The sequence below is a fragment of the Taudactylus pleione genome, unplaced genomic scaffold, assembly GCF_031769625.1.
Source record: "Taudactylus pleione unplaced genomic scaffold, aTauple2 ptg000205l, whole genome shotgun sequence".
NCBI lineage: Eukaryota > Metazoa > Chordata > Amphibia > Anura > Myobatrachidae > Taudactylus > Taudactylus pleione.
In genome coordinates this window covers 2,203,456-2,216,859 of record NW_028284607.1, presented here as the reverse complement: position 1 = coordinate 2,216,859, position 13,404 = coordinate 2,203,456, and the positions used below count along the sequence as shown (strand labels likewise).

The 13,404-nt window shown below is 45.4% G+C and overlaps 1 protein-coding gene across 2 annotated transcripts in view; it reads left to right on the top strand.

The window, feature by feature from the left end:
* The first annotated feature begins 7,264 nt into the window (after positions 1–7,264).
* Positions 7,265–13,404, top strand: part of LOC148517947 (tRNA (32-2'-O)-methyltransferase regulator THADA-like) — a 51,954-nt gene continuing 45,814 nt past the window's right edge. The window contains exons 1-3 of one of the 2 annotated variants that reach the window (XM_088477837.1): positions 7,265–7,461; positions 7,808–7,985; positions 13,087–13,173. In XM_088477837.1, coding sequence (XP_088333963.1) covers positions 7,334–7,461; positions 7,808–7,985; positions 13,087–13,173 — 393 coding nt within the window. In that variant the 5' untranslated portion in view covers positions 7,265–7,333. Of the gene's footprint in view, positions 7,462–7,807; positions 7,986–8,296; positions 8,347–13,086; positions 13,174–13,404 lie in introns of those variants that run through there. The other variant, XM_088477838.1, reaches the window with a different exon arrangement.

Below are 13,404 nucleotides of genomic sequence, written 5' to 3'. Positions count from 1 at the left end.
TTTGTTTGTACACTAAATACACATAGAAAAAATAGCAATTACATTTTGTCTAAAAACAAGTTTTAGCCTAAAAGGTGTATAGTATTTATGGACATCACAGGAAGCAAAATATACCTTTCCACATGACAATCAACATCACAGTAACATACTAATTCAGCTTTGTTACTATACAAATTACACCAAACAGCATTCCAACACTCATTTGCTTCAGGAGCTTATTTGGGTAATAGTTAAGCATTTACTGGCCTGCAGGACAACCCTTACATTTGTATATTTTAATTGGAATGTAAAAAAAAACATCAGTAGCAAATAAAAAAAATTAAAGTATAAGAAAGGGAAAAAGAAGAACACAAGGAACAGGTGTAAGATAAAATATTTTTCAATTCAATTCAATTAAATTGTCCTGCCATAGGCAAACGCAGGGGGCGTTTCCGTCTGCCTGGAAACCCCCCTCCCCAGCACACACCATGACCACAATAGAAATAGTAATATAATAGAATGTTACTAGCGCTGCATGTTCTTCTCAGTATCACAAATGAAATGATTAGCACCACCTGAGGATCTTTTAAAATGTGTCAGCTAGTAATAAATATACCTGTGCACCAACTAGGACATGTGGAAAACATGCACTGTTAGGGATGCACTGCTATAGACCATCAATAGGGTTAATTATTAACACTGTATAATAATACTCTATCCAGTACATAAGGAGACCAATATTTACATATATATGTCCAGGGCAGTGCTAGATTCTTCTGCCGCTCCCCCAGACTCCCAGACTTGCTCCAATGCTCTGGAATGATGCCCACATCTGAAGAAAAACATTCTGGTCAGACAGGATCAGTGGCGGGCTGGGCCGGGGGGCAGGGTGCCATGTGCCCCCCGGGCCGCAGCGTCATGCCGGAGCCGGCAGCTGTGTGTTTGCTGTAATCAGCAGCCGCTGAGAGTCTGTCAGACTCTCATCGGCTGCCGCTGCTCCCACTGCGAGAGCCATCTTCCGGCTCCCGCAGTGGGTAATGGGAGAGACGTCGTCATGACGACGTCTCTCCCATAATGCAAAGCGGCCAGAGGAGCCGGTGGAAGCGTCGGGACCAGGAGCGGGAGTTTCAGGTAAGTGTTTTTTTTTTTTTTTATTAAGTCTCTCTCTACTGGGGGGGGGGCACTACCAAGGGGGGGGATTACTATGGGGGCACTACCAAGGGGGGGATTACTATGGGGGCACTACCAGGGGGCGGATTACTATGGGGGCACTACCAGGGGGGATTACTATGGGGGCACTACCAGGGGGGGATTACTATGGGGGCACTACAAAGGGGGGGATTACTATGGGGGCACTACCAGGGGGGGGATTACTATGGGTTCACTACCAGGGGGGGGATTTCTATGGTGGCACTACAAGGGGGGGGACTACTACTACTGGTGGAACTACAAGGGGGGACTACTACTACTGGGGGCACTACCAGGGGGGTGGATTACTACTGGGGGCACTACAAGGGGGGGGACTACTACTACTGGGGGCACTACAAGGGGGGGACTACTACTGGGGGAACTACAAGGGGGGACTACTACTATTGGGGGCACTTCAAGGGGAGGGACTACTACTAGGGGCACTGCATAGGGGGGAGGGGACTACTACTAGGGGCACTACATAGGGGGAGGGGACTACCACTGGGGGCACTGCAAGGGACCACTGCTGGGGGCTCTATATAAAGGGCAATACTGGGGGTACTGCATAGGGGGGAGACTACAACTGGGGCCACTATTTAAGGGACATTACATAAGGGTTACCACTATTGGGGGCACTGCATGGGGGGGTGGACTGCTACTGGGGGCACTGCATAGGGGGTACCACTATTGGGGGCACTATATAAGGGGCTTACTACTGGGGGCACAAGGGGCACTGAACAGGGGGGACCACTACTGGGGGCACAAGGGGCACTGCACAGGGGGGATCACTACTGGGGGCACTACTGGAGGCCTGCATAAGGGTGTTATCTCCTGTGGCACATGTGGGCACTGCATATGGGCACTACGACAGGGGGCTGCCCCTAATCTTTATTTGTACCTTACATTAATCCCATATGGACCCGCCTCCTCCCTGAAACACTTGAGGGGGGGCGGCGCCGTAGCACGCACGTTCTTCGGGCACCCTGGCTACACGCTACTCCTCTGCAAGGGCCGCCTGCATGCATTTTCCCCCCAGGCTAAAAGTTGCCAGCCAGCCCCTGGACAGGATAGACCTACTGCGGCATCTAATGGCTTAGTGTGATCGCTGGTCCTTTATATGCTGGAATTATGCAACACAATATACTTTGTAGATAACATATTAAAGCTGGATAAGTACTAATTCTACCCTCTTCATGGACTGACCACACTCGCTCTAAAATCAAGTATTTGGAAACCCCCCTCTAGAAATCCTGAGTTTGCCACTGCCTGCACACAAGTTTTAAGCCAAGCAATTGGCAATGTATAAACCAACGTACTGGTAGCCAGGTGACAGGTACCTGACAACTGGAAGTGGATGATGGCAGCTATCTGTTAGCCATTGTGTTCTAACATTAACCCCGTCTGAGGAGGGACCAAGGACCCCAATGCCTAGATTTATGAAGGGGTCACTTATGGAATGCTGTTTTCAACTTGTCAGCATAAACGTTACTAGCTGTACCCCAGAACCTCTGTTCAGGGCCAACATCCTTCCAGTTTATCAAATAGTGCAACTGTCCCTGAATCTTTTTGGAGTACAATTTTTTCTCTGGAAGTGGTGGGTCGGAACCGTGCTAATCCAAGGTGATCTGGTGTGTGTGTGTGTGTGTGGGGGGGGGGTGGTTGTGGAAGGAGAGGAAGGGAATGGGTGGTGGGAGTGGTGAACGGAGGGTGAGGTGAGCGTGGGCGGAGGAGGGTGAAGGGTGGTGGGTATGGGTTTGTGGGGTGTAGGAATCTGGGTGTGTAAAGAGAGGGGGGGAGAGTGCTGCACCTTCTTACAGGAGTACCTGGTACTGTCTCTAGTAGGTATTATTATGGCAGTCAGGTGCACTCTTCATATGTGTGTGGGTTGAGATGTTGTAACGCTGATGGTGAGCCATGCTGTGTGTAAAATAAAGACAGACAACAGTGTGGGGGCCAAACCATTTTATTTGAGTAGTCACAATGCTGCTCCGGAAAGGTTGGGGAAAGGGGGTGGTTGGGTTGGGAAGGTCTAGGCAGATGTGTCAGGAATATGGGGAAAGCGGGGGAGGAAGGATTATATGTTGTTGTTGGGGTGACTTGCTCTGGGTGGGAATATTGGTGGACCCTTTCAGGGGGCTCCTTACCTTGCGGTTCTTGACCAGCACGTATTCCTTGCTGGACCTATGGTCTACAGTCTTATGAGCAGTCTGTGTGTGTGTACTGCCAGTGGGGTGAGTAAAGTCTCGAATATGTTTATGTTTACATCGACGATCCCTCCCCCTATTGCCGTCAGGTCAATACCCACGCCCCAGCCCCGTTCATCACAACACGACGTCACCGGTGCACTAACTGGGAGACCTGGAAAGTGTGCACGGTTAGGTGAGCATTGCTATAGACCATCAGTAGGGTTAATTATTAAAACCATATAATAATACACTATCCAGTGCATGAGGAGACCAATATGTGCATAAATGTCCAGGGCGGTGCTAGGTTCTTCTGCCTGGACTTGCTCCCATGCTCTGGAATGGTGCCCACATCTGAAATAAAAACATTAAGCTCAGGCAGGATGGCCTTATGACGCATTTAATTGCTTACTGTGATCGCTGGTCCTGTATTTGCTGGAATTATGCAACACAATACACTTTGTATAATGCATATTAATGCTGGTTAAGTGATAATTATGCCCTCTTGAAGGACTGGAGACACTCGCTCTAAAATCAAGCATTTGGAAACCCCCCTCTAGATATCCTGTGTTTGTGACTGCTGTCGTGTATGTTATTACAAAATTGAACCTGGAGAAAAACAGAACCCACCAAGCCTGCCTATGGTTAAGCCTCTTAGCAGAGTTCCACTGGAGGGAATGCAGATGAGGATGGTAAAATAATTTGCAGGTAGGCTTCCATATAGGGGGAAGGAGGAAAAGGAGATAAAAATAAAAAGGGTGAGGAGGGAGAGAAGAGTGAGCCGGAGGTTCTACCGCATTTAGGGCCTGATTCAGAGCCGGAAGCAATAAGCGCTCGCTCGTCCTGAAAATAGGGGTGGCTATTCAAATGAACCTTTCGCTGTTTGCGGTCTGTTCACGCCTCTAGGTCTGAACGAGCGAACAAAACTTGCGGTCGTTTTTTGGGAAACTACGCCCCCTGGCCGCTCGCATCCTACGTCATGTCCGCTATTTATTAGATTAATCGAGTACATCGACCAGGGTATGAACTGCTCGCTATTCTTGTGGTTGGTTTTTGCTACCACAATTTTGCGAGCAGTTCTGGCTAAAAAAAAAACCAGTGACGTGGTCAATGACGCTGCTGTTTTAAATATGCACACCCATAAAACGCCCGTTTTGACCTTTAAGCACGCCAGCAATCGGATCTCCACTCCCCGTTTTCAAGCACCTTCCCCTGTTACCACCCACATACGCCTCATCCTGTCACTCAAATTAGCAGGCATTCGCTATTTTGCGAGCACATGAATTTCGGCCGCACTGACTGGTTCGCGCATGCGTATAACGATCCGTACGCATGCGCAGTTGGGCAAACATCGCTCGGAGCGAACGAGCTGCCGCTTACGAGTGGCTCTGAATCAGGCCCTTAATTGCTTACTGTGATCGCTGGTCCTGTATATACTGGAATTATGCAACACAATACACTCTGTATAATGCATATTAATGCTGGTTAAGTGATAATTATGCCCTCTTGAAGGACTGGTGACACTCGCTCTAAAATCAAGCATTTGGAAACCCCCCTCTAGATATCATGTGTTTGTGACTGTTGTCGTGTATGTTATTACAAAATTGAACCTGGAGAAAAACAGAACCCACCAAGCCTGCCTATGGTTAAGCCTCTTAGCAGATTTTTTTTCATATAACTATATATATATATATATATATATATATATTTACATTGAATTAGCAAAAGGTAAAGGGAAAGCATTAATATATTAAGTCCAATACATTAGCAGGATGTAACATTTCTTGAACAATGAAAATAACAATGGATATGTTAAACAAGATGTGATGTTGGGAAGGCAGGAGTTCCACTGGAGGGAATGCAGATGAGGATGGTAAAATAATTTGCAGGTAGGCTTCCATATAGGGGGAAGGAGGAAAAGGAGATAAGAATAAAAAGGGTGAGGAGGGAGAGAAGAGTGAGCCGGAGGTTCTACCGAAAAGAATTCCATGCACTTTGTGGGAAACAGACTAGTGGGAGCCAGGTAAACTGGTAGAATGGTGGGAGTACCAAAGATGCTACCCATTGTGAAATTTATCCAGAGTATTACTTTGGAGGGCTGTAATATTCTCCATCTTGGAGATATACCATATATGGTTCACACTTTCATGGTGGATGGGTGCAGAGGACTACTTTCAACTAGTTAGTTGGTATTTTGCGGCACAAGTAATATGTATAATATGTTTCTTAACAGGTCTGGCAACCCTTTTAACAGGAAAGCAAAATAATATATTTACAGGAGTGAGGGTAGTGGAGAAGTCAGATACAGACACATCCATCATATGCGGAAAAAAAGTGCCCATTTGGCTACATTGTCTCTAACACAGGTTAGAGGTGGAGGGGTACATTTTCTGAAGATGGTAAAGTACTAGGTACCATCTCTAGTCAGAACTTTAAAGGAGATTTTCTTATTGCCGATGCTTAATTTGGAAATACTACCTGTAGATCAAATAATGTACCTGGTTTCCGCACCCAGAGGGCAACCAAAGTCATATTACCAAACCAGCCTGTGCGTATTTGGGGGAGAATGAGGGGCTATCCTTTGTCATTGGGTGATAAATGTAATATACCTGTAGGGATGGGGTGCAGCTGCCTGCATGTCCAGAAAACGGGGTGTGTGGGCCCCATATTCTGGTAGTGCCGAGACCAGTGTCTGCATCATCTGATGCAGATTTACTGGCCTCGCAAGCGGGCAGAGGTGGCCATTCTGAGTAAGCATAGGTTTACTGAGCTGGCCGATGCTGCAAATAAAGCGATGGTTGATGCTGCAAACAAATCGATGGTCGATGCTACAAACAAGTCGATGGTTGCGATGTTGACCAGATCTTGCGTTTTCAGACACATGCATCGAATCTGAGATGCCAACATGAGGCGGATTTTTCCTTCAGACGTTCCTGCAGGCATTAGCATATTGTTGCACATCAGCTGCGTCCAAAGCATTAATCTCTGAATCAGGCCCTTATCCAAGACTCATCTGGACTGCAAATAAGTGTTTTTTAGTTGTTCCATATTAATTTGCAGCATTGGTTGAAGGGCGTGGAGAGTGCAGCTGGGGACTGGTCCGGGTCGCGTTTGGAAGATATAACAATCGAACAAGCGCATTCATTTTAATTGCATTTATGAGACTTATTCATGAAATTTCATATTTTTCCCAGTGCTCTAGTCTTCATCCTGTGCAATCTGCATCTTAGCAGTTTTGATGTACAATAGATATAAATTCCCTGTTCCTACATAATCATCTCAGCGGCAGAAAACTGCAGCGAGTAAAATGCACAAGAATGAATTCAATTATCTTTGGAATTAACCTGTAGCAAGATTGCTCCAGCACCAGAACTGGGCATTTACTTCCAAAAACAAATTCTAGCAATTTCTAAAGACCATTATTTGGTGACTGTATTTTCTTCTTTTTATACTGTAATTGTATTCAGCTTTCTATAGTAAATACATGGGTGATGTCCATCATCCTTCTTGTTTACAAAAATAACCCTGCTCTTAACTTTCACTCAGGAGCAGACAAGTTTACTAATCTTCTTTTCAACATATGTACAGCAGTACAGGTAATTTCAAACAATTTTTACCCCAATGTTCTCCCCAAGAGACCAGGAAAAGGCTTACCTTGTTTGCACATAATCATCACCCTTATATAATAAGCTTATCCATTTACAATCTATGCTTTGTAAAATGCTTTATTTCGTATTGTATTATCTCAGTAAGCAAATTATATGACTTTATACTGCCCATACCCCCTTAAAAAGCCTATTAAGTTTACCTTTATGTTTTAAGCTCTCATGTACATTTAAGTAAACAAATGCATAACACTGCATATACTGTGACAGTGACTGAGTTTTGTATGCTACTCCTCCCTCCCACATGGTGGCGCTGTGCCGTGTGCAGATGGCTAGTGTCTATCTTTCTGCACGTCGCTGCCGGAGAGGTGACAGCTGATGGCTGCTCCCATGGTACCACATGCTGGAGAAATGTTGCAGGGACCTGGGCAGTGTATCAGTTTCTACCAGGAACGGGGGCTAAGCTCACTGAGTTTAGTGGCACGAAAGCTCGAGCAGTTTACAGAGTGAGTGTCATCATCCACTGCTGTGCATCCTATTGTGTGACCGCAGACATGATCTTGCAAAGTATCATAACATAACACTCCATTGTTATTGTGTTCTGAGTCTAACTATATGTTTCTTCAGTTCTTTTACATTGTGGCTATTTACTAACATGAGTTCCACTGCAAAAACAGAGCAACCATTCAGCAATTTTTGTGAAAATCAAACAAAAGTGTCTGGTCACAATAGCTTACTGCGCTCTGCCAGCTTTAATCTATGTTAGTAAATAACTTCATCTCAGTTTTTATTTTTTTTTTACAATACCATTTTGCTAAAACTGTTGTCTCGTGTAATTCATTTCTATTACAGGGCTTCAGTGAAGCGTTGCAAAGAAAAACATTTAGATGAGGCAGCCCAGGCAATGGACACGGCGGAGCAGACTTTGGGCAGCCTTACTAAGGTTGAACTCCTTCCGATACTCCATTATATCCTCACCTGTCAGATAGATTCTTACAACTGCTCCAGTTTCTTCTTGAGACTTGAAAAGGTGAATTGATAGCTTGTAATGTGCTCAAGTATCCAAGAAACCACGGACGATATAGCGGGCGATCCGACGGATTGGAACCATATTGCATCTATATCGTTACGTGTGTGGGCATGATATTGTCTGCTGTGCGCTCCCGTGGGGTCGACCGTCGCGCCACCAGATCTTTCGTGCATGCACAAGAGATCTGGAGAATCGATGGACAATCTCATGCAGATCTATGGGGGGGGCGTGGGCATATGGGTCGGGCATCAAATTGTTCCGTGTGTGGGGACCACCCGATATGTTGGCAGTCTGATTGCGGATCGCATCGCTGGGTGCACATCGCACCGTGTATGGGGCCCTTAAAAGACATATGCAAAGGGTAAGATGCAGCTTCGCTGAACACTGTATAATTAACTTTGTTTTATTGCATGTAGCTAACTTATAAAAACAAAACCAATCAATTTACTAAGCCCTGCACAGAATTATATATTGTACATTACATGTGTAGTTTTCAAGTATGCAAAGGAGAATAGTAAATGTAAAAGAAAAATAAATAGGTGCCTAAGTGTGACACAATTCTAAGAAAAATACATTTTGTACAAGTCCTAAATGTGCTGCTACGTTGGGACCTACCTACTGTGCAATTACTATTATTTTTTATTAATCTATAAGGGGTTATTAATAATCTCTTTTTTTGAGCACTTCACAGATCCTGCAACACAACATGAATAATGGTTACTCCTAATAATAATAATGAGGTATCCAGTGATGTAACATAAGTACTGGCATAAATATTATAGATTGGATAGTCTGAACTCCATTGCTTCAAAGTGTTATTAATATAAAGTGCTCAGTAACTTCTCCAAAGAGAATGGTAAGATGATCAATTAGAAAAATGTAGTGTCATGTGCATAAATTCATTAAGATTGTTGCCTCATTGGAAATATTAATTTCTTGAGGTGTTATGAACAATCAGAGTGTTCACAGGCGATAGTCCGCACTTACATGGAGGTTATATGATAAATGTATTTTACATTTTATTGTCTCATGGAGTGACTGGTTGCTGATTTTGGCAGTCATTTATTCTGAAGATGTACAGCTGGTGGTAAGAACACATTTCTTTTGAGTGATTTTTCAGCGTGATTACACTGATCTATATCCATGATTAATCATTACTTTATCAATGGTTTCTGACAATATCTTTCTAATTAATTATCTTTTAGGGGTGAATTCAATTGTTTTCGCCAGCGGCTGTCAGGGATGGGTGCCTGACTAAGCAACTCAATTGTTGCTCCATTCGGGACCTGTCTGCGCCTGCATTTCTGCTCGCAGGCTCCCGTGGTAGCGAAAAGTCCGTGGTTTGGGCGGACTAACCAGGACTTCAGACGGGTTTAGCCATCTTACATGGCTGAACCTGGGCTATTTGGGCGTGACATGCGCGATAAGGCATGGGTGCCCAAAAACAATTGAATTTTGCAGCCCGGACACTTTAGACGGGAGATTGTGGATGCGATAAAACAATTAAATCGCCCCCACAGTATCCATCATCAGTGGCGTAACTAGGGCAGGGCGAGCACGTGCGTGTGTTGTGCTGCACAGCAGAGCCCCTTCCCTCCCCCTGAGCGCCTGCCCAATAGCGCCAGGAGGAGGGTGGCAGGCGGGCTCATGCTGTGCATTCTAACACACACATCGCCGCCAGCGCGGCGGCAATGTGTGTGTTAATCAGCAGCCAATGAAAGTCAGACAGAATCTCATTGGCTGCTGAAGCCGCAGCACCCACTGCAAGAGCCGGCTCCTGCAGTGAGTGATGGGAGAGACGTCTTCCATAATGCAGAGCACGCCAGCCCAGGAGGACTGACGTGCGGACGGCGGTGGGAGCCGGAGCGTGGGTTCAGGTAAGTATTTTTTATTATTTATTGTTTAACTGCAGTGTGTATTTATCGGGGGGGGGGGGGACTACAACTGTGGGCACTGCTTTGGGGGGATGGACTATTACTAAGGAGGGGACTACTACTGGGGGCACTGCTTCGGGGGGGCACTACTGGGGGGGGGATACTACTAGGGGGCACTGCATTGGTGGGGACCACTACTGGGGATTACTACAGGGGGCACTGCATCAAGGGGGACTCCTACTTGGGACACTATATAAAGGGCACTGTATAGAGGGGACTACTACTGGGGGCACTACATTGGGGGGGACCACTACTTGGGACAACTACTGGTGGGGGGACTACTACTGGGGGCACTGCATCAAGAGGGACTCCTGGGGCACTATATAAGGTGGCATACTACTGGGGGCACTGCACAGGGGGGGACCACTACAGGGGGCACTGAAAAGGGAGAACCACTACAGGGGGCACTGCATAAGGGGGACAACTACTGGGGCCCTGCATAAGGGGGACAACTACTGGGGGCACTACTGAGGGCCTGCATAAGGGGGGATCACTCCTGAGGGCACTGTATAAAGGGCACTGCATATGGGGGATCACTACTGGGGGGCTGCATATGGGGGATCACTACTGGGGGCTCCCCTAACTACACTAACCTTCAATGTCCATTGATTCTCCTACATGCATCACTGTGTCTTCTCTTGCTGCTGACTGAGATCGTGCTCAAGGCACGCCCCCATACTCAGAGGCATGCATCGATTAGCTCTCTTTCTGTGCAGCTTACTGCCCATGTTATGGCCCCACCCCCAGCTCTGCAAGCAGTGTCTGACTATACAGAAGCGAGGCTGAGCTGTTGCTGCCTCGCCTCTCTTCTCCCTGCAGTCCCAGGGAGCTCCACAAAGCTGGTGAGTGTTAACTATAAAAAATGATTACAATAAAGAAAGAAGATGTTTATAAGTTATACATATCTTCTTTGTATTATTCTAAATATTTTTATATAAAATTTCAGGAGTACGACAGAGGAGGCTCTGCCTACCCTGACTCTATGTCCTTGATACAAACATGTACACAATTTAACATAAATACATAAGTGTGACGCACGTGACATTTACATTCATTCAAGTTTCTATACTGTGCATCACGTAGAGTTTTTAAAAATTCCATACGGAACGGAAAACTGTATTGAATTTTTTTCTGGTGTATATTTTCTACCAACTAAGTATTTAAGACTTGGAGATATATTTACTAAAGTGCAGGTTTACAAAAGTGGAGATGTTGCCCATAGCAACCAATAAGATTCTACTTATCATTTATCTAGTACCTACTAGAAGATAATAGCTGGACTCTGAGTAAATAGCTGGAATCCACAGTAAATACGTATACCCCTTGGACACCAGAAAAATGTACTTGAATGTATGTAAATATCCCATGCGTCACACACCGAGTCACCCATAATTAGCTAATTACAATCCGAAAATGTAATAATTATATAGTGTAAACACAAGGAGAGAGTACCCTGCTTGCAAGGGATTACATTCTAAAGGGAAATGGGTGGACACAAAGTGGGTGTGGGTAGTAGAGCAGTGGGGTGCTCAATATTTTTGCCAGTGCTAATATCACGACTGTATCCTTTAGTACAGGGGTGGCCAACCCACGGCTCTTTTGAGCTTCCGATGCGGCTCGGCAGACCCCCCACTAGTACTGAGAATGCTGGTCTCTGAAGCGATCAAAGACTAAAGAAGCCTCTGATCGCTTCGGAGGCCAGCGTTCCCAGTAATGCAGTGCGCGGGTGACGTCATGAGGTAACCTGTGATGTGAGGAGCCCGCGCGCCTGCTGGATCCAAGTGGCAGCAGCAGTGACTGCGAGACTCGGGGGTCCTGACGGCGACGAGCGGTGCCAGCATGAAGCAAGGTAAGTTTCTTCATAGGGATGTGGGCGGGGAGGGGGAACTGGTGCTGGGGGCATTACCTTAGGGGGCATGACTACAGGGAGCATTGCAGAAGGGGCACAACTACTGGGGGCATTGTTTAATGGGCACAGCTACAGGGGGCATTGCAGAAGTGGCACAACTACTGGGGGACATTGCACAATAGGCACAACTACAGGGGGCATAGCATAAGGGCCACAACTACTGGGGGCAGTGCTTAATTGGCACAACTACAGGGGGCATAGCATAAGGGCCACGACTACTGGGGGCAGTGCTTAATGGGCACAACTACAGGTGGCATTGCATAAGGGCCACAACTACTGGGGGCATTGCATAATGGGCACATAATGGGCACAGCTACAGGGGGCGTGTCATAAGGGTTACAACTACTGGGGCATTGCTTAAATGGCACAACTACAGGGGGGCAACTGCATATGGGGCACAGCATAATGGGCACTGGGTTTCTCAATGTATTTTATGTGGTTCTGGATTTCAATATGTATTTCATTTGGATGTGTATTTTAAATGTATTTTATGCGGATCTGGCTTGTTTCTGTGTATTTTATGTGAGCGTGGCTATTTCAATGTTTTCTATATTGCTCTGGCTTTTTCTTTCACTTCAACAGTGAAAAAATGATATTGGAAACTTTATGTAAATTGTGTATTTTCAATGTGCTGGGCTCGCCGCCAGCATGACTAAAAACGGGGGTGTGACACAAGGTCATGCTCCTGCGAATGTCATACCAAAGGCGTGCGCACAAAAATGGGGCGTGACCTTGTGACAGCTAGGCCACGCCCCATTTTTGCATGTGCATGCGATCGGATCTTCAAAATGACCACAGATATTTTTTGTCTCTGACTGGTTGGCCACCCCTGCTTTAGTATTACTATACAGATCTAACTAACTGAAGCATTGCAGCCATGAAATTTGATTTTTGATTAATATTTTTGTCTAAAAGACTTATAATATGTATGCCAGTAATTAGGTCACACTATTTTATTAATTTGCAAATCAATATTATATGAATGGAATTCTCATTACTTTGTAAGTATTGTCTGGAGTTTTTTGAATGGAGAATTAATAAAGAAGGGTGTTTTTATTAACCCATGGTCTCTCTATGAACAGTATAACATACCCACTTAAGTTGATCTCCTGGTTTTAAGATCCCTAATAAGGAAGTGTCACAGTTTTTTTATGTTGGATTCCATTCCAGAATGAATCTCATTATCATTTCCATGGTGAACTCCCCCATGGTATTGCCTAGATTTCTGACATAACACACACATCTCTGTTTTCTGCAGGTATTAGCAAAGATCTCACAGGTTAGACCATGTCTGGTGTCGCAGCACAGAGAGTCGTTCCTGACCTCGCTGTTGCAGAGTGAAGAGGTGAGACTGAAGTGGAAGTATCTGTAAGCTGCGTGCATCTTTTCTTTATTAAGTAAACATATAAAACTGGTACAAAATGTATCTTTGTGTTAGTAATCATACCCTTAGGAATATATATGATTCATGAAAGTTAAGATACATCTGGTCTCCTTCTTACCGAGTGAATATTGACATAAAGACCCATGTGTAGTTCATGAATTGTTTTGACGACATCCGAACCTGTAGGAGGTA